General features: G+C 40.3%; 1 protein-coding gene across 7 annotated transcripts in view; it reads right to left on the bottom strand.

The window, feature by feature from the left end:
* Nucleotides 1-26879, bottom strand: part of PXK (PX domain containing serine/threonine kinase) — a 110285-nt gene that overhangs the window by 31406 nt on the left and 52000 nt on the right. For 6 of the 7 annotated variants that reach the window (XM_006892199.1, XM_006892198.1, XM_006892197.1 and 3 more), the window contains 6 exons: nucleotides 24874-25060; nucleotides 11806-11883; nucleotides 10425-10498; nucleotides 8823-8897; nucleotides 2640-2744; nucleotides 1888-1989 (listed from right to left, as the gene is read on the bottom strand). In XM_006892199.1, coding sequence (XP_006892261.1) covers nucleotides 1888-1989; nucleotides 2640-2744; nucleotides 8823-8897; nucleotides 10425-10498; nucleotides 11806-11883; nucleotides 24874-25060 — 621 coding nt within the window. The remainder of the gene's footprint in view (nucleotides 1-1887; nucleotides 1990-2639; nucleotides 2745-8822; nucleotides 8898-10424; nucleotides 10499-11805; nucleotides 11884-24873; nucleotides 25061-26879) is intronic. The other variant, XM_006892203.1, reaches the window with a different exon arrangement.

Here is a 26879-nt window from a genome sequence, read left to right on the forward strand (position 1 = left end):
CTTCAGAGTTTCTTCTGACATCCATTTTGGTCTTTTCTTCCTCTTCTGTCTTTGTAATGACCGTTTGCACTCTTCCTGGATGATACATTTGACATCCTCCCACACTCATCTGGTCTTCGCTCATTAGTTGTTCAAGGCCTCAAACCTGTTCCTGAGATGATTCTGAAATTCAGGTGGGATGAAATCAAAGTCATATTACATACTGATAATTTTATAAACTGTCCTGCCAACCATGCTCGCTCAACCTTGCCCGATTGTGGGAGGCCCCAGGGCTGTTGCAACACTGAGACCATCACCTGTCCAGTCCATTGGCAGCTTAAGATCAGTCAGCCCAGACTGGAGGAACTTCACACCCAACCCAGGGTCCACCCACCAAGACTTCAGTTTTTCCGTCAGTGCTGAGGGAATGGTCTGAATAAGGGCGACACTCGGCATTTCTTGCTGGTGCTGGCAATCAGCAAAGTAGAAACAAAATGGATTGCAGCAGCTAGCTGGCCCACTCATCTTCTGACCAAGCAGACATCTTTCTGTTGAGAAACTGCTCACACTGTCCTTGATGCAACCCACATACTTTCTAAGGATGAGCCATTTTGCCGTAAGGTGGGGGTAGTGGGACAGGTTTGTATATTGTTTGCATCATGCATAGTAGACAAAATCTTAAGGCCACCTCTAGGTCATTGCTTAAGAATAGAATTTTTATGTGTATAAATTATTTTTATGTTATAACGGATTAATTGGTAGGAGGGAGGTGATACCTCCTTTAACTTTTTATCTGATTGCCTGAAATTCTAACCATGCTTTTAACTTATTGTTTTTTATCTAACTTTGAAGATTATTATCCCTGTCTGTGTTTGAATAAAATCCTATTAGTGTTTGTAAAAACAAAAAAAATTATAAACTGTTAAATATGTGTAACACTAGAGGGATGTGCTTATTTTTTCCCCTAAGTTTTGTTGTTGATACAATGTCAGTCTGGAGACTAAGGTGCGCCTGATAACAGGCCATGGTCTTTGCAATTACTTGTTATGCACCAGAAAGCTGGACGATGACTAAAGATGATAGGAGAATTGATGCCTTTGAGCTTTAGTGCTGGAAAAGAGTACTGAATATACCATGGACTGCTAGGTGAACAAACAAGTTCATCTTAGAGAGGCTGAAGACAGGCTGCTCCTTGGAGGCAAGGATTCTGAAGCTCCGTCTAACATACTTTGGACATGTTGCAAGGAGAGACCAGTTCTTGGAGACAGACGTCATGCTTGGGAGGCTGGAGGGACAGTACAAGAGAGGAAGACCCTCGGGGAGATGGATTGATTCAGGACTAGGGTAATGGGGGTAGATTTGTCAGTGACAATAAGATTGGCCCAGGATAGAGCAGAGTTTAGGGCTGTTGTAGAGGGTTGTTATGAGTTGCAGGCGACTCAACGGCACATAACAACAACAAAAACAAATACATATGGCAAAGCTTAAGTTGTTTCAGTGACAGGCTGAACCATCGCAGCAGCTAAAACACTGATGCAGAGGTGATGTGGAGAGGGTTATGGACATATCAGTACCAGCTACACTTCCATAAGGGAGCCATGTGGTTTGTACGGTATAACCAACTCAAGAATGTTGGCACAAAGATGAAAAAAAAAATCAAAGATAACACAAAAATGGTACCCACGCAGCAACATTCCTAAAAGTCAGACACTCAACTCCAAGAGCTAAAAGCTTTGGAATTTTATAGATCTAACTCATGACTTAACTCTCGCAGTACTCCATCTTTTCCCGAATAAAATAAGGCAAGGCTGTTGTAGTTCATGAGTAATCAGACAACTTAAGTTTGAAAACAACCAAAAGAATATTGTAATGCTAGGTGAAATAAAAAAGAAATAAATCCTCTCTTACCTCTAATATCTGCCGCCCATATGTCTTTATCTGTTGGAGCTCAAGGCCCTGAATCTTCTTAGGGTTGCAGTATTTCTTCAGGAACGGGTCTTTTGGTTTTGCCTTTGGAAAAGAACAAAGAGAACATGCAAAAGCAGCAGAGGCCTGACCCTGGCATGGGGGCTGCCTGGACTGGCAGGTCTTCAGAGAGACCAGGAGCTTAGGCATGACCAGCCTACGGGATGTGAGTTTTAAATACAACAGTCTGTGCGACTGATAAAAAAGATAGTGACCTGATTTCTATTCCTTCTCTAGCTCAGGGAAGATGTGCCTGGTCTTGACTTTGGACGCACTCTCAAAGTTTTGCTTCCGATTAGAATTCTTCACTATTGCTTTGTTAAGTAAAGATCACAAACATAAAAACGGACCCACGATGAACAGCCTACAATAGAATGGTCTTGGTCATTAAAGGCTCGACCTTGTCTCATGCTCAGAAAAAGGATGTTTCTTAACCAAAAGAACTTTGGTTATTTATTGTTAAAATAAAAATAAATTCCGGACTCCTTAGGGTCTAATTTCTAGACCTTATTTTCAGAGGCTGTAATCTGCACGGGAGATGCTGGTGGATTCCAATTGTCAAGAAAGATGTCACCTTTGGGAGCACAATTCCCTACAGACTAGGCCACCTGAGCTCCTGGGAGATCAAACATCAATCATGATTTTGAAAGGAATGTGAGAACCTCTTTAAGAGCATGAACTTGTACCACAAGTACCTTATAGATCAGGTCCTTCAGAGTTCCTTTTTCATGAAACATCCTAATTAGCAATGCTGAGGATTCATTAGTTGTGGCAAAGGTGACTCGATAGATGTAAGGGTGCTGCCAAAACAAAAAGGAAATTCACATTTATTCCTATCAGCATCTAGGTCTCTCTCTTTTTTTTTAATTTAAATTTCTTATTAATTTCAGAAAAATTTACAGAGATTTTGGATTTGGTCATTCATTATTGCACTTTTCTCCCCTCCCAACCCTCGCCCTTAGTATACTCCCCTCTTGGAAAAGTAAAAGAAAAATTCTTTCATTGTTTTACAATCCCTCCCCCAGGTCCACTCCACTATGCAACCTTCGCTCTGGACTCCTGTCATGACAAAAATACTCAATCACATATCCCTTTTAAACAGTTTTCTCCCTCATCTGTTTCAATGCAGTATACATTATTGAACCCATCTTTCTCAGTCTCTTCCCAACCCCAAGGTCAGTCCTGTTTTACAACAGTGGCACCATGCAGTATTTGTCCTTTTGTGACTGAGATACTTCACTCAGCATAATGTCCTCCAGAGTCACCCATTTTGAATAATGTTGCATGAGTTCCTTGTTTTTCATTGCAGCATAGTATTTCATCATGTGAATATACCACAGCTTCTCTATCCATTCGTTTGTTGATGGACACTTAGGTTGTTTCCAACTCCTTGCTATTGTGAACAAAGCTGCAATAAACATGGGTGTGCATATATCTGCTTGGATGTCACTTATGGTCTCTTTGGGGTATATTCCCAGTAGTGGAATTGCTGGGTCAAATGGTATCTCTATTTGCAACTTTTTGAGAAAGCGTCATACCGCCTTCCACAGTGGTTGCACCATTTTACACTCCCACCAACAGTGAATAAGGGTTCCAGTTTCTCCACAACCTCACCAGCATTTGTTGCTTGCTGTTCTGTTAAATTTTGCTATTCTGACTGGGGTGAGATGGTATCTCATAGTTGTTTTAATTTGCATCTCCCTTAGAGCTAGGGATTTTGAACATTTCTTCATGTTCTTGTTAGCCATCTGAATGTCTTCTTTGGTGAAGTGTCTGTTCATATCCTGTGCCCATTTTTCTATTGTATTATTTATCTTTATCTTGTTGTGGTGTTCAAGTATTTTATAAATTCTGGATATAAGTCCCTTATCTGATATGTCATTACCAAATACTTTTTCCCAGTCAGTGGCTTTCCTTTTTACCCTGTTGGAGAAGTTTTTGGATGTGCATAGGGATTTGAGTCTTAGAAGATCCCATTCATCTACTTTATCTTCTCCTGGTTGTAGGTGAGATCTCTTTTTTTAAAAAAAGTGATAAGTCTTATTTGTGCTGAAAAATTAGCTGTGTACATTATCTAGGTCTTTTTAGATCCAGTGTCTGACTACTGAGAGTCAAATTTAGTTGTATTCAGCTGTGGCGATGACACATAAACACATGGCATTTTCAAGTTCTTAGATGATTAACTAACATCTTGTTTTTGAGATGAGGCAAGTAAACAAAAACTATACTGACTGAAGGAATTAGGTTACTAATGTGGTGAGTAACTAACGTGATGGTTACGTGTGTGTTCTCACAGTTACGCAAAGTATGGCGGGAGAGAAGGGGAGCTGAGCTTTTGGAACAGTGGCTTTAATATTCTGCCTCTGTGAGATGGTGAGATAGTCAAATTGCAGGCAGCCAAGTGGGGATGAGAGTGAAATCTGTCTCGCTCACAGCTTTGCCTAACATTCCACACGGCTGGTGGTGCCAAGTCGGGGAGCATGACAGACAGAAGACAAGCAAAAGCAGCGTCTTCTGGCATCTTTCAGTCTTTCCCAAGGCTGAGCGTGACTGTCCTCATCTTTCCAAATGAGTCTGCTGTGATGACTCATGGTGACCTCCTGAAGGGACAGTGACGTCAACCAAGTGAGGGTGAGGAAAAGACAGATCTTTTAGTGACTGAAAGGAAAGTCCTTATACGACCTGGGAGTTTGGTTACATGAACAAACTGGCTCTGGACAAGTACTACAATGCCCAATGCTCAGAGTATTGTATCATGAAAACTCAAATCCACATGGGCGAAACTGTTTATGGAGAAAAGGTGGAAGACTGTGTCTGTGAAAAGACAGTAAATGAACATGAATTATCTCCTGATCATCACACCAAAATGGCTGTTGGTGACTTTTTTAATAACTTTATTGCAGGAGTGGCATCCACTTCCCAAACAGCAAGCCTCTGGAAATTCTAGGAAGGACGATAGTTATAGAACGGTTTCAGGCCTTTTGTTCACAGGGTCACTATGAATTGTGCTCAACTCGATGGTAATTAACACCAACAACAACATTGAGATAAAGTTCATAGACCATTATAATTCACCCATTTAAAGTATAAAGCATAATGGTTTTCATAACATTGTGCAATCATCTTGCTATATCTCTTTAAAAAAAAAAGGAAAGGAAAACAAAGACTTGAAATCAGGGTGATACAGGAATTGGTTTCCCTCCCAAGTCTTCCTTGGCTATGCATTACCACTGCACTGTGACACAGTGACCCCCATCTACCTATTCATCTACTCACGTATCTTCTTTCTATCTATATGTACACACACAAAATTTTAGTAGAGTATATACTAGAATCATGGAGTTTTGAATGCTATGTTTCATTATTTCCTGTCAACATCTTTTCCATGTTTAATGGTTGTGGATTACTTGATATTATTGGATGCCACCATTACAATGAAATTTGTATTTGTATTAGTATAGCTAGTTACTTATGGGAACTAGGCCTTCAAACAAATTCTTCCTATTTCAGTCAGTACTGTCAAAGAAAAAGCAGAACAGATTGGAATTTATAAAATGTAGGTGTACCAGAACAAAAACCAGCATAGGAAAAATTAAAGGCTGACACCCTGTTAGAAACTTTTCTCCCTCATAGAAAACACAGGCAGTATGCATGCTGAGAGTTGCACAGTAGCCAAATCTCTTGATTTGCGGCAGAGTAGAAAACGATGGTGCCCAACCTCAAAGATGGTCATTTTACTATGCCACTTTCACTGTATCTCTCTGCACTGCCCTAGTAATAATCCAATATCATTCATCCAGCTCCTTAAACAGCTCTCAAGTCTTCCAAGTCTCCAAATACATGGCTCCAATCTGTTGAAAATCCTGTCATTTACATGCTTTTTCTTTTGTTAACAGAATATCTTTTTAAATTTTTTTTCTTTTCCTCTTTGTGCTATACCACTGATAGGAACTAGAATCTCACTATCATCAAGAAAAGAGAAGCAGAGAGTGCAGCATGTCCTTTGGGCCAGAGATTCCTGTAGGAGACAGAGCAGGAGTCAAGACTACTAGGAGCGGCAGCGCCAGAGCTGGGTAGAGAACCAGAGACCCATGTGAGACAGAGCTGAGTGGGAGCCGCTGCTCCCAGAGCCAGAGTCAACGGCTTTGGTCTAGGCTTACTGGTGGTGAGCCAGGGTGGGGGTGAGGAGAAGGAGGGACCACATAACTTGCAGAGGCCAAGGTAGAGAATTCGAGGATCAGAGAAAGGTCTGCCTTTGAATATGCTTGAGAAGATGCTGCCTGATGGAAGAACTGTATCCTTAGCGTTTCCAACCTGAATTGGAAGCTGTTATTTCCCTAATAAACACGATAACTATCAGTATAACCTGTGAGTTCTATGTAGCCACTGCAATAGATTACTGAGCTGAGTGGTAGAGTGGTAAGAGCCCTTGGAGAGAAAGGTGGTGTTAGCCTGAGGGAAGAAGGTGCAAGCGACCTCAGGGAAGTTAGCTTTGTGCTGCTGATGTTCTAAACCCTGTGGGGTTTAGCGGAGTCCAGATGCTGCTGTCTCTAAACCAGATAGATTATTTTCACATTCTTAAAAATTGCAGTTTGAATGAAAATTTACAAAGCTAATTGGTTTTCCATTCAACCATTCCTGTATATTTCGCTTTACAACACAGCACACAATATATACACACTCTTCTGACTTCCTCCCTGTGATTCTCATCATAATCTACTTTTAAACATTTTCCTCAACCCAAAAAGAAACTCAGGGAATAAAAATCCTTGAGTCCATATTGATATAAATTAATTAATAATTAAAAGACGCGAAAGAGAAGCATTTCCTTATGGTAGAATAAAAGATGTAGAAGAAATGACTGAGAGAAACAAAATCTCAGTGAATGCTATAACTGGTAGGCTAGATGAGCAACAAGATATTTTTATAGTGTCAAAGTATCTGTTCAAAATTTTAATTCATTAATTAGCTGTAAGTATCTTTCTTAAGAAAACAAGGATGGGTAAAGATGTTAAGCTAAAGATTGCCCACTATGGCTTTAAAGAGAAAATAAAATGAGAAAAAATTCTAGAAATAATCCAAATATCTAGTAGAACAACTGTTGAGTAAACGGAGATACAGCCAAATAACAATTGTAGGTAACCATATAAAATTACACTGCAGTATAGTTATTGATAATATGTTGAGGTATAGCCTTAAGGGAGGGGGATCTGAATTTAAAATAATTTGTACATTTTTAAAAATGTATATTATATAACAACTTTTAGAAAAGTAACATTGGAATTCTGTGGTTCTTATTTCTGTTTGGTGGGCTATTTTGCAATTAGTACCCACCACTTGTATGCAAAGTGTGGAAGCTTTGTCTCATCTCACATACTTTGAGCATGTCCTTAGGGGAAGCTATTCTTTGGAGAGGGAACTCTTGCTTGGGAAGGTAGCGGGTGGGCGATAGAAAGATGACACAGTGACTGCTGTAATGTGCTCGAGTATGTCTGAAATAATGAGGATGGTATAGGAAAGGACAGGGGCCAGATCAACTGTTCACTTGACTCAACGGCCCTTAAGAACAACAAACTGTGGTACTATAGTTATTCATCTGCTGCTACGTGAAGGTTGGTGGTTCAAGCTCAATAGCAACTTGTGGGAGAAAGTAGCCGCAGTCAGCCTCAAAACTGTACAGCTTTGGAAATCCTAGGGACAGCTCTTGAATCTTCACACACACAGACCAAGGATAATGAGCATCAATGCTAACCTAACTTCCTACTCTGATTAGCTTTTCCCTCAAAAAACATTTTGAAACACATTCATGTAGTACCCCAACACCAAAGGTTTGGGTTAGAATAGAGCATTAGCAGAAATAATGCTAAAACTTTTAAGTCAAATAGTTCACCAATTAGATATAACTCAGACGGCAAAACTGCTCTTTAAGCTTTCCCTCACAATTTCTCTAAATCTGTATTCATTGTTTTCTTAGACTAGATACATAACTTCTCAGTTGACGACCTCAAAGCCCTCTCTTCCCCAAGCAAATAAACCAACCTCAAACTCATTGCTATCAAGTCGGAACTGACTCCTGGATTATCCTCCAGTGGGTTTTCGGAGGCTGTAAATGCACGAGAGTAAATGGTCCCTCTTCCTCCTGTGGAGCAGCTGGTGGATTCCACCCACCTGCCTTTGAGGTGGCAACACAATTCTTTACCCACTAGACCACTAGAGCTCTACATCCCCAAAAAGAGGAGGATTGGAGAAACGGCTGGTTTCCTACCCTGATGTTTATTTAAAATATAAAGGCTTTGCATAAATGATACATTAATATATTTCATGACTTGTTTAGACACATGAACATCATTGCTTGTCATTTATGAGAACCAGTGTTAGATTAAAAAAAGATAAATACGGCTAGAGTGAAAACCAACTCATAGCTGACCCTCTACTGGGTTTTCAGTGGTAGTTAGTTGTATGAGAGGAGATTGCCTATACTTCTTCCATGGAGCAGCTGGTGGCCTCGTACCATGTACCTTTGGGACTGAAGTGCAGCTTCTTGCCACTAGGCCACCAGAACTTAACATTGTTCACCACATCAAAGATTTTTTAGGTATGACTGGTCTTTGTCTCTCTCCCAAGTTCACAACACCTTCCTACAGAATCAAAGCCTCATTCAAATTCACAGTCCCTCTGACAGGGCAGAATACACAAGGTAAGCCCAGGTCTACTTGTACTTACTTGCAAATCTAAACGATTTCATCTATGTTTTTACTCCATTCCCATGTATCTACAGAGATTTCCAGCTCTTCTGTATGTTTACCCACAAGAAAAGATTGTAATTCTGTGATGACAATCACACCAGTACCAAGGTTAGCCAAAGGACTTGTACTCACCGAACAGGAAGGAAGCAGTTTGATTAAACACTGAAAATCTTTATCTGACAGGTACTTGTCAGGGCCAAGGTCAGCCTGAAAACATGGGAAAAATATCAGAGTTCTGCCTTGATCATCAAAAGAAAAAGTTCAAGTCTTTTTCTGTCATTTCACTTGTTGAAATACATAACTACAAACCAAAGATGAAACTCAGGTCTAAGTCTTGCTCCCTTAAGTCCATTCTGGAGAATAATCCCAACAACTCATTGTTGTCAAGTGAGAACCAAATCACAGCAGCCCTTCCCCTAGGTTTTGTTATTGTTGTCTGCCGCCGGGGAGGACTGTCTCCTAGCTGACCCGCCAGCAGGTTTTCAGAGGCAGTAACTTGCACGGGAGGAGAGTGCCTATCCTTCTCTCAAGGAGCAGCTGGTGGACTCAAATGGCACTATTGGGATTTGCAGGGCAGCTTCTTACCACTAGGCCACCAGAGCTGACTGCCATTGGGCTTTAAGGTTGTATATGGGAGGAGACTGCCCATCTTTCATCACAGACATTGGTGGATTCAAACCGTTAGCAGGGAAACTCCCTATGGACTAGGCCACCAGAGATCTTTCTCTCTTTCTGGAAAAGTGGTGTACAAACATAAATAATAGGATTCAGCTACAACTTTATCCAATTCATTAACCAAATGCACCACTCAAATTCTCAATGTAAAAGACATAAAATAATGAGCAAGCATTTTCTTTGGAGATAAACTGGAAAATAATCACCTTTAAAGAGGTTTCAGAAAACTATTTAAAGCTGTTCTCATTTACTCCCAGATGTGTACTGTTGTTGTTAGGTGCTGTCAAGTCAAGTATAACTCTTAGCAACCCTGTGAACGACAGGTCTGAACCCTGTCCTATCCTGTACCACCCTCAGTCTCCAACACCCTTGAGCCCATTGCTGCAGTCACTGTGTCAATCCACCTGCTTGAGGGTCTTCCTTTCTTTTACTGCCCCTCCACCTTCTCAAGTATGATGTCCATCTTCAAGCAACATGCCCAAAGTATGTGAGACAAAGTTTCATCATCTTTGCCTCCAAGGAGCATGCTGGCAGCACCTACTCTAAGACATATGTTTGGGATATCCAGCGCTCTTCTCTAACACCACAGTTCAAAGGTATCAATGCTTCTTCTGTCACCTTCAGTCACTCTCTAGCTCTTAGATGCATAGCAAGTGATTGAAAATATTGTGGACTAAATCAGGTGCACCCCAGCCCTCAAAGTGACACCATTGCTCCAAAACCATTTGAAGAGATCCTTGACTATAGATATTCCCAGTGCAGTACCTCGCCTGATCTCCTGACCGCTAGGATCAAGTGTATTGACTGCGGATCCAAGTAAGCTGAAGTAATTGACAATTTCAATCTTTTCTCACCATCTTTAATGACATATAGCCAAATGCTTAAGCAGAGTGCCTTAAAATTATTATCCACAGATACAGATCTGAGGGGGCTGGTATAAAATCAACTGAGACTTGAGAGCATAACACAATTTCCTAACTCTGGTCAAACATATTTTCATAATCTTATTTTATCCCAGAGATGAAAAGGAATTTAAAAAAAAAAAAAAAAGAGGCTTACCCAGCTTAACACTAGCCATTCCTTTGGCTGATTTTTAATCTTCATCAAGAAATATTTCTTTCTTATCCTCCAACCTGCCATCAAAGCAGAGACATGTTTATAGTAAGACAATTTTTCGACCAATTGACAAAGTAACTATTAAAAAATAAGACTGGGGAAAAAAAAATAAGATTGGAAATACTATCCACAGCTCTACAGGCACCAACTAAACAACCACTTGGTAATGTTGGCAAGATAAAGACTACAGTAATAATAGTATAGAAAAGATACTATTCTATTTGTAAAAATTGTTGTTGTTTATTGTCTTTGAGTGCAGCACCACTCATAGCGAACTTACTGAACTAAAGACCTAAAGCCCCTCTACCACTATCGACATTTATCAAAGTTCATAGTTTCTGGAGGCATGTTGTTTAGGAAGTGGATGCCAATCCTGCTTCCAAAATAGGAGGAAGAGAGCTTAAGTGTACCTTCAGTTCAGATTTAGCGTAAAAGTCAAATGAGAGAATGGTGATTCTTCTTTTTAAATAATAAATTTTTTCTTTTCATTGTGATTTTTAGGAAAGTTTACAGAAAAGTTGGATTTTCATTCATTCATTGTTGCACATTTTTCTCCCTTCCTGTCTCCCATGAATGGTGATTCTGAAAGCGGAAATTACTACCATTCAAAACTACCAGTAAGTAGGGCTTCAGCTAAAATTCATTATGTACTTATTTTTCTTTTTTAAAAGTTGTTTCCTTTTTTAGCACTTGACCCAAGTCACAGTACGGTATTGTTTTTAAGATCATGATATTAACGAAAGTTTACAGAAAAGTTTGAATTTTATTCATTCTTGCACATCTTCCTCCTTCCCTCCCCTCTAGGCATTTCACAGAGTTTCAAAAAAAAAAATCTCTTGGTCCCTACTAATCCTTAAATAATGCAGTGTGTAACGCACACTGGGAGAAATTCAGGTAGAAGCAAAATGACCAGGACCTGCTTTTCTGATGACAGCAGAGACCCGAAGTTAAGAGCTCCAGCTTCAAGCAGTAAGGACGAAATAAGAAGCAGTCATTTTCACAGAAGCGTGTTCTTGAGGTATGTATAAGAAAGCGAGCCTAAGGATCAAGCTCTGTGGGTTTTTTTTTCTTTAATTATTATTATTATTAATTTTAATGAACATTTACAGAGACTTTGAATTTCCATTCATTCATTGTTGCACTTTTCTCCCTGCCCACGCCTCCACCACTACCAGTTCATTCTTCACTTTGAAAAGTAAAAGAAAAATTCTTTTATTGTTATACAATCTCTCCCCCCCCAAGTCCACTCCACTATGCAGCCTTTGTTCTGGGGGTTTCTCATTATTCTTTTGTAACAGAACAGACAGACATGCAGGTTTCTCACCTATGTCTTTCAACGGTTCTACAACCTCCCACTTGGGTTCCGAGCGGAAGAACATGGAAACCTGTTGCAAGGCGATCTCTGCAAAGATATTTGGAAATACATTGTTAGGCAAATATCAGGGAGAAGCCATGAAGTCAACATGTGATTCCTGCCAATGAAATCCTTCTTACAGTACTTGATTACTAATAATGTAGAAAAAAATGCTTGATGGGAAGATCTCAAACATGTAAACTAGCTGGCCTAAACCAAGAATGCTATACACGCCCCAGATTATAACATGAACACATGACTACACTGTGTTCTAATGTCAGCTTGGAGCAGCATTAATGCTGCTGCACGTGATAGTTCACCCACCTCCAGTCCTCCTGGAATCCTAGCTTTCACCAACAGTGACGTGATTAGCTTAATTATATACTGGAAATACAAGCTAGTGCTTTAGGGTTGAGGGGGGAAACTGTTTTAGAAAAATAACATGTTTTTACAAGGAGAAGTCACCCAGTACCTATTTACTGACGGGGGTGGGGTTCATCCTTCCTTTCATATTCTTTTTTTTTTTTCTCCCCTCCCCGCCTTTCGTATTCTTTTATGATGAGAATGTTTCCCCCTTTAAAGACAATGACCAGAGGAAGTCTGCTACAGTTCAATGTATTAAGAAATTATCAGAATAAACGTGCTTTTACATTTCCTGCAAAAAAGCAACATCTGTACTTTGCCACTTCCCCTCAGGACAGTAAGTAAATAAAACCACACCAGATTTCTGGAAGCAAATGGCAGTCCACTGACTTCACTGGCATTTCACCTCTGCCCTCCATTAAGGACATTCTGGGCCGACTGGTGAGGCATGCAGGGGAGCACAGAAATGCTCTCCATAGGTCAAAACGCCCACGTCTCGAACTACCGTGCCAGAAAATCATTCACTGGCTATTTCTTTACTGACTCAACATGTAAGCATCAAAGTTACTCAGAACAAAAGGTTCTACAAAATACAAACACAAAACTGGCTCCACTCTCATTTGTCCTAAGTGCCCCAATGGGACAAACTAGCTGGAGGGATCAAGAGTGTCAAAAACAGCACCTTTGTTGACACAGAGGATTTTTAATATTTCCAAAATAACTTGAACATAAAACAATTTTAAGATAACTTGAACGTAAGCAAATTCAAAAGGAAATGTTCTTAAGCAAAGATTATTCGTATAAAGAATAATTTTATAACTGTGGTGCAGTTTCATTCTGAGAGTCTGTGATGAACAGCTGGTTCAAAACTAAGAGTAATTCATAATTTTCCACAAAATTATCATTCAACACAATTTACTGTGTATTGCTTTAGGTCTAAGGGAAATGGCAGTGAGCAAATGAAATACGTCATTAATAAACTACGGACTGGGAAAGGGCTTTTTTTTTTAAACCCTAGAGGTCAGGGAACTGAAGAAAGACTATTTCCTTTTCATTAATTATAATTTAAGCAACATATTTCAATGTTATTCACTAATTCTTGTGCACAAACGTCTTTGCTTGTTCCACATGTCATTACCAATGGAGACCACACTTCTAAACCTACCTCTGGCTGTAACTTACGTTTCTGGGTTTATTACCCATAGTGTATGGGGTCTCACACTTGTTTTGCTCTGATATTTGCTTCCCACGGCCCCAGAAGATTTGCCTGCCCCTCCTCAGCAGTTTCCATTCCTGCACATCACAAGGCCCACCTTATCCAGGAAACCTGTACTGGTCCTCTGACTACTCTCTGTCCGTACCTCCTCTGTAAACTCCCAGTACTGTTATTGCCTCTCCCCTTATAAAACTCAGTCATGACCTGCCCTGTAGTAGGGTTATACAGTCTTCTCTCCCACTGGACTCTGACATCTTAATTTGGATGAAGCCCACAACCATATGGAGCTATTTCCCTCTTTCTCCTTAAGCTGTTCTGCCTGGAGTGCTGCCTCTTGCCGTAGTTAACTCCTACTCACCCCTCAGACCTATTACCTTCTCTAGGAAACATCCTTCTATCCTCAGATCTGAACTGTCCGCTCACCCAGCCATCCTCAACCCCCCAGGTACTGCCCTGTGTTTACCTGCCTGGGCCTTCACTCATCAGTCTTTCAGCACAAATGCTTTCGAGGGGGTGGGTTCGAGGCCTATACCTTCCTCACTGCTGTATTAAAACACCTGGAACATAACTAGTGCTCAAGAATACCTGATGAAGCCTGTAGGAAGAGCTCAATACATGTTCAATGGATGGTGAATCACTCTTCCATGTGAACATTAAATCTCTGAAAATGCAGGCCCCCCGCCTCAATTCCTTTAGTATTGACCGTGCAGGAAAACTGCTAACTCAGTAAATGCTCATAACCAAACCCAAGACAGGAAATGCAGGGAAGCTGTCCAGCACGTTCTCGGCTTCCCACTGAGCACAGGCTCCAAATGCAGCAGCTTCCCCCACTGTGAGCAGCCTTTGAACTCCTAGATCCCAATCCAAACACAGCCTTTTCCAGCCTTGAGGCTGGAGTTCTTTCAGGGCAAATCCCAAACTGGGCCTTCAATCTCTCCAAAATAACCTCCTCTTGTTTGAGTATCACTCTTCCCTAAACACTCTAAGTGTCACTACTTTGCTGCTAGAAACCATTACACAAGATCTCACCCTCCTGGGGCTCTGGGACTAGATGGGGTTTCAAAACTCTTGCATCCATTCACCCCTTCCATGCTTCCTATTTTATAGATCAGGACACTGAGGCTTAGAGAGAGGAGACATTGCTCATGACCAACCTAGGGCCAGAATCTAGGCCTCCTGCCACTTGGTCTAAATGACTCCTGCATGGACATTAAAAAGCCAAAATCATGATATAATAGGGGTGAATGACAGCTGTCTGGTAAAATGGAGGAAAACGCCAAACAACCCATACTCTTGAGTGTTTTGCTAGAATTAGTAAGGTAGGGTGGGAGTGTGTGTGTATACATTTATAACACAAATGTCTCTAAACTGGAAGATGTCTGTTTCCCTGTGGAATTGCTCTCAAATGGATTTTCAAATTCAAATACATTAGTCTTAGAAGGAATGCAACCAGAATGATCCTGAAAAGTAAGGCTGGTGAGACTTTGGGTCATGTTGTTGTTATGTGCCATTGAGTCGCTTATGACTCATAGTGACCCTCAGCTCGGAACCTCACTCTATCTTGAGCCAATCTCAATGCCTCTGACACACCTAACCCCATTACCTCAGTCACTAAGTCAATCCATCTGAATTCCTTGCATGCTTTCTTTGGGTGACAGAAATTTTCCATGGAAAAAATTCTTAGAAACAAATAAGAATGAGGACACAACATACCAAAACCCTTGGAACATTATAAAAGCAATGCTGCTGAGGCTCTATAGAAAGCTAAGGGAAAGTTTAAACACCTTTCTGTGTAATTCTTCTTTCTAAACATTCTTTGATAGTTACCAGGGATGGGAGAGGACAGAAGGTAGGAAAAACAAAAAACTAGGCCAAAAATACAAATGACATTGAATTAGGAAAAGACAATACACAATAAAGAGATGATCTGTACAGTATCACTAAAGAAAGGAAGACAGACATTGGAGAGGTCCTTGGCAGCACTTTGCCAATGCAGAATGTCTTTTGATTTCTTGATTGCTGGCACAAGGGTGTTGACGGTGGGTTCAAGCAAGATGAAAATGCTAATAACTTCAATGAAAATGCTAACAACTTCAATCTTTTCTACATCTATCATGATGTCGAGATGTAATGCATATTGAAGGCAGTGGTCTTCAGTAGTTGCTTCACCGCCTTCATGTTTTGCAAGCAAGGTTGTGTCATGTCCATAAAGCAGGTGGTTTTTAAGTCTTCTTCTAATCCTGATCCCACCCTCTTGCTCATAAAGCCCAGGTTCTCAAATTATTGCTCAGTATACAGAACAAATAGGTATGGAGAAAAGCCATAACCTTGATGCACATCTTTCCTGATTTTGAACCATGCACTGTCTCCTTGTTTTGTTTGTATAACAGCTTCTTGATCTGTGTATACATTTATCACGAGCATCATTAAGTGCTCTAGGATTTCAATTCTTAATGTTAGACATAATTTATTACGATCCACACAGTCAAATGTCTTTTTTTCAACTCAGATACACATCTTTCTGGTATTCTCTGCTTTCAGCCAGGACCTATCTGACTCTAGTAATGATATATCTAATTCTGAATGATATGACCTCCTCTGAATCCAGCTTGATTTTCTGGTAGTTACCTGTAGATGTCATTTTAAAAAATCTTCTGCAAGATTTTACTTGCATATGATATTAATGATATCATTCGATAATTTCCACATTCTATTGGCTGTATTTGTTTTAAAAAATAAAGGCAGCTCTGGTGGCCTAGTGGCAAGAAGCTGCACTGCAATCCCAGAGGCACAAAGTTCAAATCCACCAGATGCTCTGCTGGAGAAGGAGGGGCAATCTCCTCCTGTACCAGTCAGATCTGATTTGACGGTACACACACAAAAAAACCCAATAAAAATTTTAAAAAAAAATGGAGACAAACAGGGATCTCTTCCAGTTAGTTAGTCAGGGTCCTGGTCTTCCAAATTTGTTGAAATATGTGCATGCTCGGGGCTACATTTGTTTGTTGAAACACTTCTATTAATATTCCATCAATTCCTGGGGCCTTATTTCTTTGCCAATGCCTTCAGTACAGCTTGGACTTATTCCTTTAGTATTATTGGTTCTTGAGCATATGCTACTTCCTTAACAAGTTGCTACAAATGACCGCAAATGTGTTTCTAAGCATGGTCATCAATTTTAAAAGTGTGCAGCAACGTGTTAAATGGTTCCGTATTCACCAAATCTTTTTGGTACCGTGACTCTGTGTATTCTTTCCAACTTCTTTTGATGCTTCCTGCATAATTCAAGGTTTTGCTTGTAGAATCATTCAGTAATGCAACTCAAGGCTTGAATTTGCTCTTCAGTTCTTCCAGCTTAAGAAATAAATGCCAAGTATATTCGTCCTTTTGATTTTTAAACTCCAAATCCTTGCATATTTCATCATAATATTCTGCTTCATCTTATCCAGGTGCCCTCTGAAATCTTGTTTCATTCTCTTACTTCAGTATTCCTTCTCTTTGTTTTGGCTTCTTTTTTATTTCAGTGCAAATTTCAGAGTCTCTTCTGATCTCCATTTTGGTATTTTCTTTCCTCCCTATCTTTGTAGTGATCTTTTGCTTTCTTCATGGATGGTGTCCTTGATGTGATCCCCTGTAACAAATTAGAGTCAAAGAAATAAAAAACTCAAGGAAACAATTAGTCCACAGACCACAGCTTCCTCCAGTCTGACTCCAGAAGAACAAGACAGGTCCCTCTAACTGGTGTTCTTCAGGGAACTAGGGGGCCTTGTCTGTAAGGAGTCATGGGGCCAACCCTCTCTGGCTGTCTGAACCCATCAGTGGCACCACAGGAGGATAGACAATCTCCTCCTGTGTGATTTAGTGTCTCAAAAAATATGCTGGAGGGTCACCTATGAGTTGGTTTGAACTCAAAAGAAACGTTTTGTTGAGAGCATCTGAGATCTGAAAAAGCATCTGATGGCCTTTCTCTCTGTGCACTGAGAACAACACGTCACAGTAGAAGGAAATATGGAGATCAGACAACTCCCAGGGTCCAAGAAGTACTTTACCCAAGATCCCTTCTCACTCTGACTCCATGTGACTCAATGTATTTCTGGTTCTAGGTCCTCGAAAGCAGAGAGTCGCAGCCCCAGCCCTCAGCCCTCCAATAACCAGCACAGAAGACAGTCAGTGTAGGCTCCATGATGGTATCATTCGCCAGATGTGCTAAATCCCGTGATGCCTGTCTTCAGGAGAATATTAGCAGACACTCAGGAAATCAAGGAGAGGAACCAATGTTGATGTGCCATCAACAGTCAGTCTGGAGGGCCTGCTGTGTCAGGCAATTCAGAGAAAAATGGAAGGAAAGCATAGAGAAACAGAAACCCCGGGAGACAGTGCTCTGACAGATGCCAGCTGTGCCAGGCGCCTCAGTGCGCTCTGTGATGTCTTGTCTCCAACGTGGACTGAAAACAAGTGGGGGAAGAGTGGAATCCTTAACAACCAAATGTTAGGTTTTGAAATTGAGAATAAATGAGACTTTGAAAGAAATGTTCTTTCTATTGGTTACATTCTAAAAAAATATTTTCCTTATTCCCTGATGGCCCTTCTATTAAAAGACAGGAAATGCACACTTCAGAAGCATATAGCTCAATTAATGTTTACAAAATTAACACACCCATGTAACTAAGACTCAAATATAGAACATTTTCAGCACCCCAGAAATGTTCATACTTCACAGTCATGATCTCCCCAAAAGGAACCACTACTCTGCCCACTTAGGTGGATTCTGCTTGTTTCTGAAATTTGTGGGAATAAATCTTATATATTGTTTCAAAAATAAGAAAACTCCACGGCACACAGCTGTATTCCCAGAAATCGCTTTGAGTCAAAACTGACTTGATGACAACTGTTACTGTTGTTAGCGATGACTTTTGAACCAAATTTACTCCTGATTCTGAAAATCCCTTTTCTGATGATATTAGCCACCTCACAATTGGGTGGCTTCATGCTGTGGGAGCAGCCTTCTCAATCCTAGTACACAAGATTTGTTGTTGTTGTTGTTATGTGCTGTCGAGTTGCTTGCGACTCATAGCAACCCTATGTACAACAGCCCTAAACTCTAACTCTGCTCTGTCCTGTGCCAATCGCACTGTCTCTCACACTCCCATCCTGATTACCCCAGTCACTGAATCAATTCACCTCATAGAGGGCCTTCCCCTCCTGCACTGTCCCTCCACCCTACCAAGCATGATGACCCTCTCTAAGGACCGATCTCTCCTCACAACATGTCCAAAGTATGTTAGACAAAGCCTCAGAATCCTTGCCTCCAAGGAGCCACCTGGTTTAACCCTTTCCAGGATGAATCTGTTTGTTTTCCTAGCAGTCCATGGTACTCTCAATACTCTTCTCCAGCACCACAGCTCAAAGGCATCAATTCTCCTTCTATCCTCCTTGGTCATTGTCCAACTCTCTGATGCATAACAAGTGATTGCGAAGACCATGGCCTGTATCAGATGTACCTTAGTCTCCAGAGAGACACCATTGCTCTTCAGTAATTTGGAGAGGTCCCTAATAGCAGACTTTCCCATGGCAATGTGCCTTTAAATTTCCTGGCTACTGGTGCCAAGAGTGTTGACTGTGGAGCCAAGCAAACTAAAGCTGTGTACAATCTCAATCTCTTCACCATCCATCCTGATGCTGCCAATTGGTCCAGTGGTGAGAATCTTTGTCTTCTTGACATTGAGCCTTAGTGTAGAGAAATTAGAGTTCTTGGGGACAAGGGTTGCCTAGGAAGTTCAGTCTAAGGGAGGTCTAGTTCTTCAGTGATTTTGTATCATTTCTGAGGGGTACCATTGAGCCCATTCTAAACTATAACATCTCTGTGTGACATAGTAGAACTCTTCCTGTATGATTTCGCTAGACTGTATCTTTACAGATTCAGAAAGCCAGGTATTTCTTCCAGATGCCACTGGAAGAATTTGAAGCCTCCACTTTTCAGTTAGGATCTAAGAACTTAACTGTTGTGCCATGATTGCATCATGATTTTATAATCCTGACAATACCTGTTTTGCCAAGAACAGCAAAATACAATAAAGCAATGCACTCTACAGCAAGGCTTGTCAAACTTTAAGGTGCACACAAATAATCAGGGAGCCGTGTTAAAATCCAGATCCTGATTCAGCAGGTCTAAGTGGGCCCTGAATTCTGCATATCCCTGGATGGCTAAATGAAAAACTTAAGGCTTAAGGCTTAAGTCCCCCCAGGTACACCTTGGAAGAAAAATTTGGTGTTCTACTTCCAAAAAATCCGCTACTGAAAACGCGATGGGGCACAGTCACACTCTCAGCATGTGGCTGCTTAGTTGACGTGATTGGCAGTGGGTCTGGTTACCAAGCTTCCAGGTGGATGCCAGTGCTGTTGGTCCAAGGACCACAATATGAGCAGCGAGGCCCAGGGAGTGTGGCTGTCAAACTTAGCTGTGTATTCTGGAATCACCCCGGGGCTTACAAACTACTGCAGAAGCCCAGGTTCTGATTTAATTGACACTACCGGAGCTTGTAAGGATGGCGCAGGATACAGCAAAGTTCAGATCTGCTCTTCACAGAGTCTATGAGTTATGTCAACTCGATGGCATCTAACCAAAGTGCGGCCTGGGCCTGAAGAATTTTTTAAGCACCCCAGGTGACTCTACTGTGCAGGGAAGTTTGGTACACGACAAGTAGAGCTGTGATTTTCCCTTCTCTGAAACAAGAATAAAAGTGCTTCCCTCTAAGTGCTTCAAAAGCCATGTCTTAAAGACTCAATTATCTGATGAAATTTGTTCCAAGTACCAGATAAACAATTATTGTCTTAGCAGGGAAGCTAGCCTATTGACAATGCCCAGAGTTCTGCACAGAAAGTGGATTCTAAGCTTAATTTGGTGTTAACAAATCAGTTGAATTCTACTCTTTGGTTAAGTTGTACAATGGTTTCTGTTAATCTGCAACATGTAGTAAAAGTTTAGTCACTATTCTGCTGAGATGATGCTTAGGTTTTTGATGCTGGATTTCCACCTCAGACCCTCAGCTGCTCCCTTAGTCCAGGAAATATTTGGAAAAAAATGACCACCTTAGGCAGGTGTTTTGCACCGAGTGAATCTTAGGGAGCAACTGAAAAAGACATAGGAAAGGCCCTTCTGAATCACTGTTGTGTTTAAAGTAAGCACGCAGAGAAATAAAACACTTTCTATTCACTGTAAATGCAGAAGCAAATAGAATAGTGTATAACTACATTATTGTGGATTATTTCCTTTCTGTTCTGTTAGGACAGATAACAAGGGCTAACTATATAAAGTGGAAGATCTTCCTGGTGTCATGGGTTTATTGTTTAAAATGGCTTTCTTAACCATTGGTAGACTTTGACTTTGCCATACAGATGGGATGGACTTGCAAACAGGGTGTGTTAGTCTATCCACAAAGGGACTGGTCAGTCTAGTTATTAAATTGGGAGGATTCAGCAGCAGAAATTGGAAATCTCAACACCAACAAAGAAGCAGCAGCAGTGTGCATCCTTCAAAGCCAGAGATTCCTGGGCCAGGCAGACCAAGATCTACACAAAAGCAGAAAATCAGAGATGCACCTGAGACAGAGCTAACTGAACTGCTGCCTCACAGAGCCAGAATCAGAGGCCTTCACACAAACTTGCCAAAGGGCTAAGAGAGGACACCGTAACTGGCAGGAGCAAGGCAACTTTGTGATTCTGACCCAGTCCAGGAGGCTCAAGGTCAAAAGACCTGCAAACATGCTTGAGAAGATGTCTGGACTGAGGCTCACATCCTGCTGCCAACCTGAATTTAGAGCCTGCTATCTTCCCCAGTGAATCCCACAACCATGAGTTTGGTTCTGTGTGGTGGCCTGTGAGCAACTGCCATGAATTTTGGACCCAGTAGAGCAGTCAGATTGCTGCTGGAATGAACAGAAAGAGGTGCAAGAGCATGCGGGGGCGGGGTGGACAGACATCTGATCTAAAGGGAACTGGTTTTGCATTGTGGATGCTGTTGGTAGGGGTAGTTCCCCCTTGTGGAGTTAGCAGAGGTCACACCTGGCCCTCCTCATGCTGCCTACACTCCTTTTTTTTTAATTTGATCTTTATTTTTTTTTTAACTCAAAACTAGTTTTATTTTAAAATTAAATATATAACACTCACCTAGTTACATTGGTGTAGATTTTTAGCACCATGCTTGTTATTTATACTTTATGTAGTAACAGATAAATTTTCGTATGCTGTCTGTACTTGAGTAGTGTTTACATAGTGGACTTTGGTAAAATCCTTTATACAAATTAATTTGTTCACAGTACACATTTAATGATGGCCCAATAATTTTAAAAAACTTTAAAAATCCTATGACAAACACCAAAACCCCAAGTCTAACTTAGTGACTAATCAGTAAATTAAACAAACCCCACACAGTTCTTCTGTCTCCAAAAGCTAGTAGTTGTGAGTGTATTTATATCAAACCCTAATGTTTTAAAAGATTTCTGGCTCCTCAACCACCCCTCCACCCAACCTGGATATGCAGCAATAGTAACTGATTATTCTACCTTCCCCTGAAAAAAAAAATAATCAACCCAGTGTTAGTAAACTTTTTTTAAAATAGCATTCAGTTTATTACAAATATTTAGTATTGGCTTCCCATATTTCCCTGCTTTTGTTTTTATCATAATTATGTTATCATCTAGATGAGCATCCTTTATACACAAACAAACAAAACAAATTCAACATAATAAACTCAAAGAAATACTTTCAAAAATCTCCATCTGATCAGAAGGATTCAGGTTGAATATTCCTTGAAAGTCTGTTTTAATTGTGCCATTGCCACAGTGCTTGTCAAAACCAACCTACACTCTTTTTATAAACCTCACCAAGATGGATTGACACAGGGGCTGTTAACAATGGGCTCCAGCACGGCTGTGATCTTGAGGATGGCCAAGCTGTTAGGGCAAGGTCTGACTTCTTGTTCACAAGGTCACTATGAGTCGTGGTTGACTAAATGGCACCTAACAAAACCACCACAACAAGAAAACATACAAAACTGCCTCATAATATGTTTAGTGCATCTATTCCATCTCTTAGTTCATTTCATAATGTCAGGGGCTTTAAAAGCTTGCAATTAGGCATCCAAGACACAATAACTGGGACCTCTTTGCCAGGAGCAACAAATGAAGAGGAGTCAGGAATAAAAGGCTATTAAATGTTGCTTCCATGAACAACTGCCTTCTTTGTCCTGAGACCATTAGAACTAAATGGTGCCTGGCTATTATTATGGACTCCTTTGATCAAAGATTCTGTAGAAGAATTCTGATCAAAAGGGAAGAAATGCAGAACATCATTTCAAATTCTCATGGACTCTAGACTTTTCAAACTATTGTTTTGAGATAATCTTTAAAACTTAAGCCAGGAAAATATTATGCTCAGTGAACTAACTGAGCCTCACAAAGACAAAAATTATGTAAGACCATTATTGTAAATAAATAGAAGGATAACTAGTAAAACATGTATTGGGATGCAAGAGGGGAAGAGGTGGGAACAGAGGGGTGAGGATTTCACAGGGTTACACAATTCAGTGGGTGGAGGCAGGGGTAAAGGAAATGGGAACGGTCTGGTGGAGACCTAAAAAAATAGGATAAGAGCAGGCATAGTTCAATGATGATTAATTTTATAAAGCATAATGAATGGAAATGATTGTACAAAACATAATGTGAATGATGAATAGTGTGAAATAAAATGTATATGAACTTTATAAGCAAATCAATAGTAAATAAAAATTTTTAAAAAAGCAAAAAAAAAATTTAAGCCAAAAGGCTCCCTGAAGCCTTCTTAAATCAAACAACAATTAAGCGTACACTTCAACATAAAGAAAATAAAATCTTCACATCTGGACCAATAGATAACATCGTGATAAATAGAGAAAAGATTGAGGCTGTCAAAGATTTAATTTTACTTGAATCCACAGTCAACAACCATAGATGAAAACAAAAGACGGACTGCTCTGAGCAAATGTGCTGTCAAGGGCTCATTTAAATGGTTAAAGGGCAGAATATAATTTAAAAGGCCAAAGTGTGTCTGACCGAAGCTATGGTATTTTCAGTTGCTTCCAAAAGTTGGAGAGTGAATCAGGAAGACTGAGGAAGAATTAATGGCTTTGAATTATAGTGTTGGCAAATATTGACTATCCCATGGAGTGCCAAAAGAATAAACAAATCTGTCTTGGAAGGAGGTACAGCCAGGGTGCTTCTTAGAGGCAAGGATGCTGACTTTGTCCCACATACTTAAGACATGCTATGAGAAGGGGTCAATCCCTGGAGACCATCACACTTGGACAAGTGGAGAATCTGAGGAAAGGCAGCCCCTCGGTGAGAAGGACTGACAGAGCAATGAGAACAAAGTATAATGGAGATTGTGAGGAAGGTGCAGAACCAGGCAGTTTTGATCTGCTATGTACAGTGTCACTGAATCAGAGTGGATGTCGTGGCACCTAACAACAATGTAGGAAAATGTCTGGCTTGAGTTTTACCATCTTTCAAGAACTATCTACATGGGATCAAAATGCCAACAGCAGATGAAAGATTAGGTAAGAACCCCAGGGGCAGAGGGTTTGTCTTCTTTTCAATTCAGAAAAGGAGGTGAGTATAGTTGCACAACTTGGTGTATGTTTTGCTGTGTTCATTCTCAACAACAAAATTATTTTCTTTTTACATAAAGCAGTGGAAGTTACAGAATAACATGTACTAGGATTCTATTTAAGTAAATGTTAAACAAAAATGATATTATGTAAAAGAGACTTATGCTTATAGATATTTATATGAACAATAGAAACACTAAAAATGGAAAGGTAGGCTACAGATCAACTTCAGAATAGTGATTTCTTTGTGAGAGAAGGAAAGGAGTAAGTTTATAATTTTAGAATGTCCTTGGAGAGGGACATGATGCTGGGAAGGGCAGAGGGGTCGGGAAAGGAGAGGAAGACCCTCAACCAGATGGACTGACAAGGTGACTGCTGCAATGGGCCCTTGTCTGTCAGAAAGTGTGACGATGGCAAAGGATAGGACAGAGTTCAGATCTTCTGTTCAAAGGGTTGCTATGAGTCATAGTCAACTCAATGGCACCTAACAACAAAATGTCTTTAAAAAGAAATTAAAATAAGGCAAGCTTAATAATTTTTAAAATAAATAAAAAGACATTTAATACTAATAAAGGACTATACAAGACATAATTGTCCTTTTTATGCACAGATGTCATATTTTGGATGCAAATGACTTTGTTCATATACACGTAGAGTAGACTGCAATCAAGTTAAGTCTTAGCCAATGACTCATGGCCTGTCTAGCACATGGGGACACGTCTCAATGGGAGGCAGGCTTTCTCCTCACACAGGTATCTCCAGGAAGAACAAGGAGGCTCTGCCAGCGTGACTGCCACACCCGCACTCATACACTTACCAGTGTAGTTTGCAGTGTAGTTGTTTGGATCTAGAAATTTCTTCACCAGCTCACAATTAGACAGGATATGATTTGTGGTGATAACATTGAGATAATTCTGCAGACCTTTCTGCCTCTCAGCGATGAATTCACGATCCATGTTCCCGATCAACTTTTTAGGAGGAAGAGGTAGGCTGAGACCTGAAATCTAAAGCAAAACAAGGCATTAGATAGACACTTGTCATCCTCAAAGGAGATATGATATGAAATCTTGAACCACAGTATTTCGTTACATATAAGCCACCATCATTTATTTCCGTGATTCTAAAAATGTTTTAAAACTCCAAATGCCAAGACTCTTAAAACTGATAAACACTGTTTTCGGCACAGTAGCTTTAATGTTTGTTTTCAAAAGGTCGGGGTTTTTAAAAATTTTTATGTTATATATGAACTTTATTTTAGGTGCTGAATATTTTTTCTAAATAAAAGTTTGTGGGTTTTTATTAATTTTTTTAAAAAGCTTTATTATTTCTGTGTGTGTGTACCATCAAATCAGATCTGACTGGTACAGGAGGAGATTGCCCCTCCTTCTCCAGCAGAGCATCTGGTGGATTTGAACTGCGAGCCTCTGGGATTGCAGTGCAGCTTCTTGCCACTAGGCCACCAGAGCTCCCTTTAAATAACAGTCCATTTTAATTGTGATTTTAACAAACAATTACAGAGAAGTTAAATTTTCATTCATTCAAATACTTCTTTTTAAATTATACTGACCGGCCTGTGACACCCCATCTCAAAGCTATTCACGTTCAATAGTCTTAGAAGTTCTTTTTAATTAAGGAAAGCTTATTATATTTTGATTTTTCCTTTTTACTCAGTAGCTCATAATTCCCCAGCATTCTCTCAACTCATTCAGATACAGAGATATAAAAAATTTCCCCTTCAGGAGCACTTCCCAGAGTCCCCCATCTTGCTCCATTAAGGCCTTGTGCCTAAATATATTCCTGAGACAAAGCTGGCATCCCACGACCGCCCTTCACCGCCAGCTGAAGATGCCTTTGCCTCTCTCTTCTTTTTGTATCTTACACCTTCCTTTTAAAGTTGGTTTTTGTTTTGTTTTAAGAAAATTCCCTTGTTTTGGGTAGAACATATCCCTCTGTCAGCTTCCTTTCTAAAAATGTAGCTAAAGAAATAATTTTTTCAAATCCCGCATGTACAAAACTGTGTACTCTACCCTTACACTTGCTTCACCGCTACTCATAACAGGAATTTCTAGGCTGGAAACACTTTTTCTTCAGAATCTCATAGTCAGCTTTCCTGTGCTGCCTTCTAGTTCCCAGTGTGACTGTTCAACGTTTGACATCTTACTGATGTCAACCTTTTATGTCACCTATTGTTTTATCCCTGGAAGTTGTAGGATTTTCTCTTTGACCTCAAAGTGTGGACTCCACGTGTCTTTCTGTGGGGGCTGTTTTCATCCTTTGTGCTGAGTATTGATGAGCCCTGGTGATGCAGTAGTTAAAGAGCTCAGCTCTTAATAACCAAATAATGAAAGATACAGAAGTCAGCCTCAAGATTCACAGCCGTAGAAACCATATGTGCCAGCTCTACTCAGTTCTATGGGGCTGCTAAGCAGTTGAAATCCATTTCAGAGCAGCAAATGCTGTATACAATGGCCCTTTTAGTAGAAAAGCCCATATTCTTCAATTCTTTGGTATTTTCTTTTATTATTTCCTCCTCTCCATAGACTTGCTTCAATTTTTCTAGAACTCTTCTTTTTCAATGTTGGATTTCCAGGACTGGTCTTCCAATTTTCTTATGCTTTCTCTCTTACTTCTGTTAGAAAATGATTCAAGCGCATGCAAGAGAAAGAAACTGGTCCCAAAAAACAAACAGGCCTTTACTGCATGGTCTGAGAGGGACCCCAAGTGACCTGACTACACGCAGAGAGAGTTAAAATGGCATGTGGGCAGTTAAGGGCGGTTTCTCTTTTATAGGGGTCTTAGGGAGGGCTAGGCCATTGGCCAAAA

This window comes from Elephantulus edwardii, unplaced genomic scaffold (assembly GCF_000299155.1).
Source record: "Elephantulus edwardii isolate Elephantulus edwardi_28Jun2011 unplaced genomic scaffold, EleEdw1.0 scaffold00113, whole genome shotgun sequence".
Classification (NCBI taxonomy): domain Eukaryota; kingdom Metazoa; phylum Chordata; class Mammalia; order Macroscelidea; family Macroscelididae; genus Elephantulus; species Elephantulus edwardii.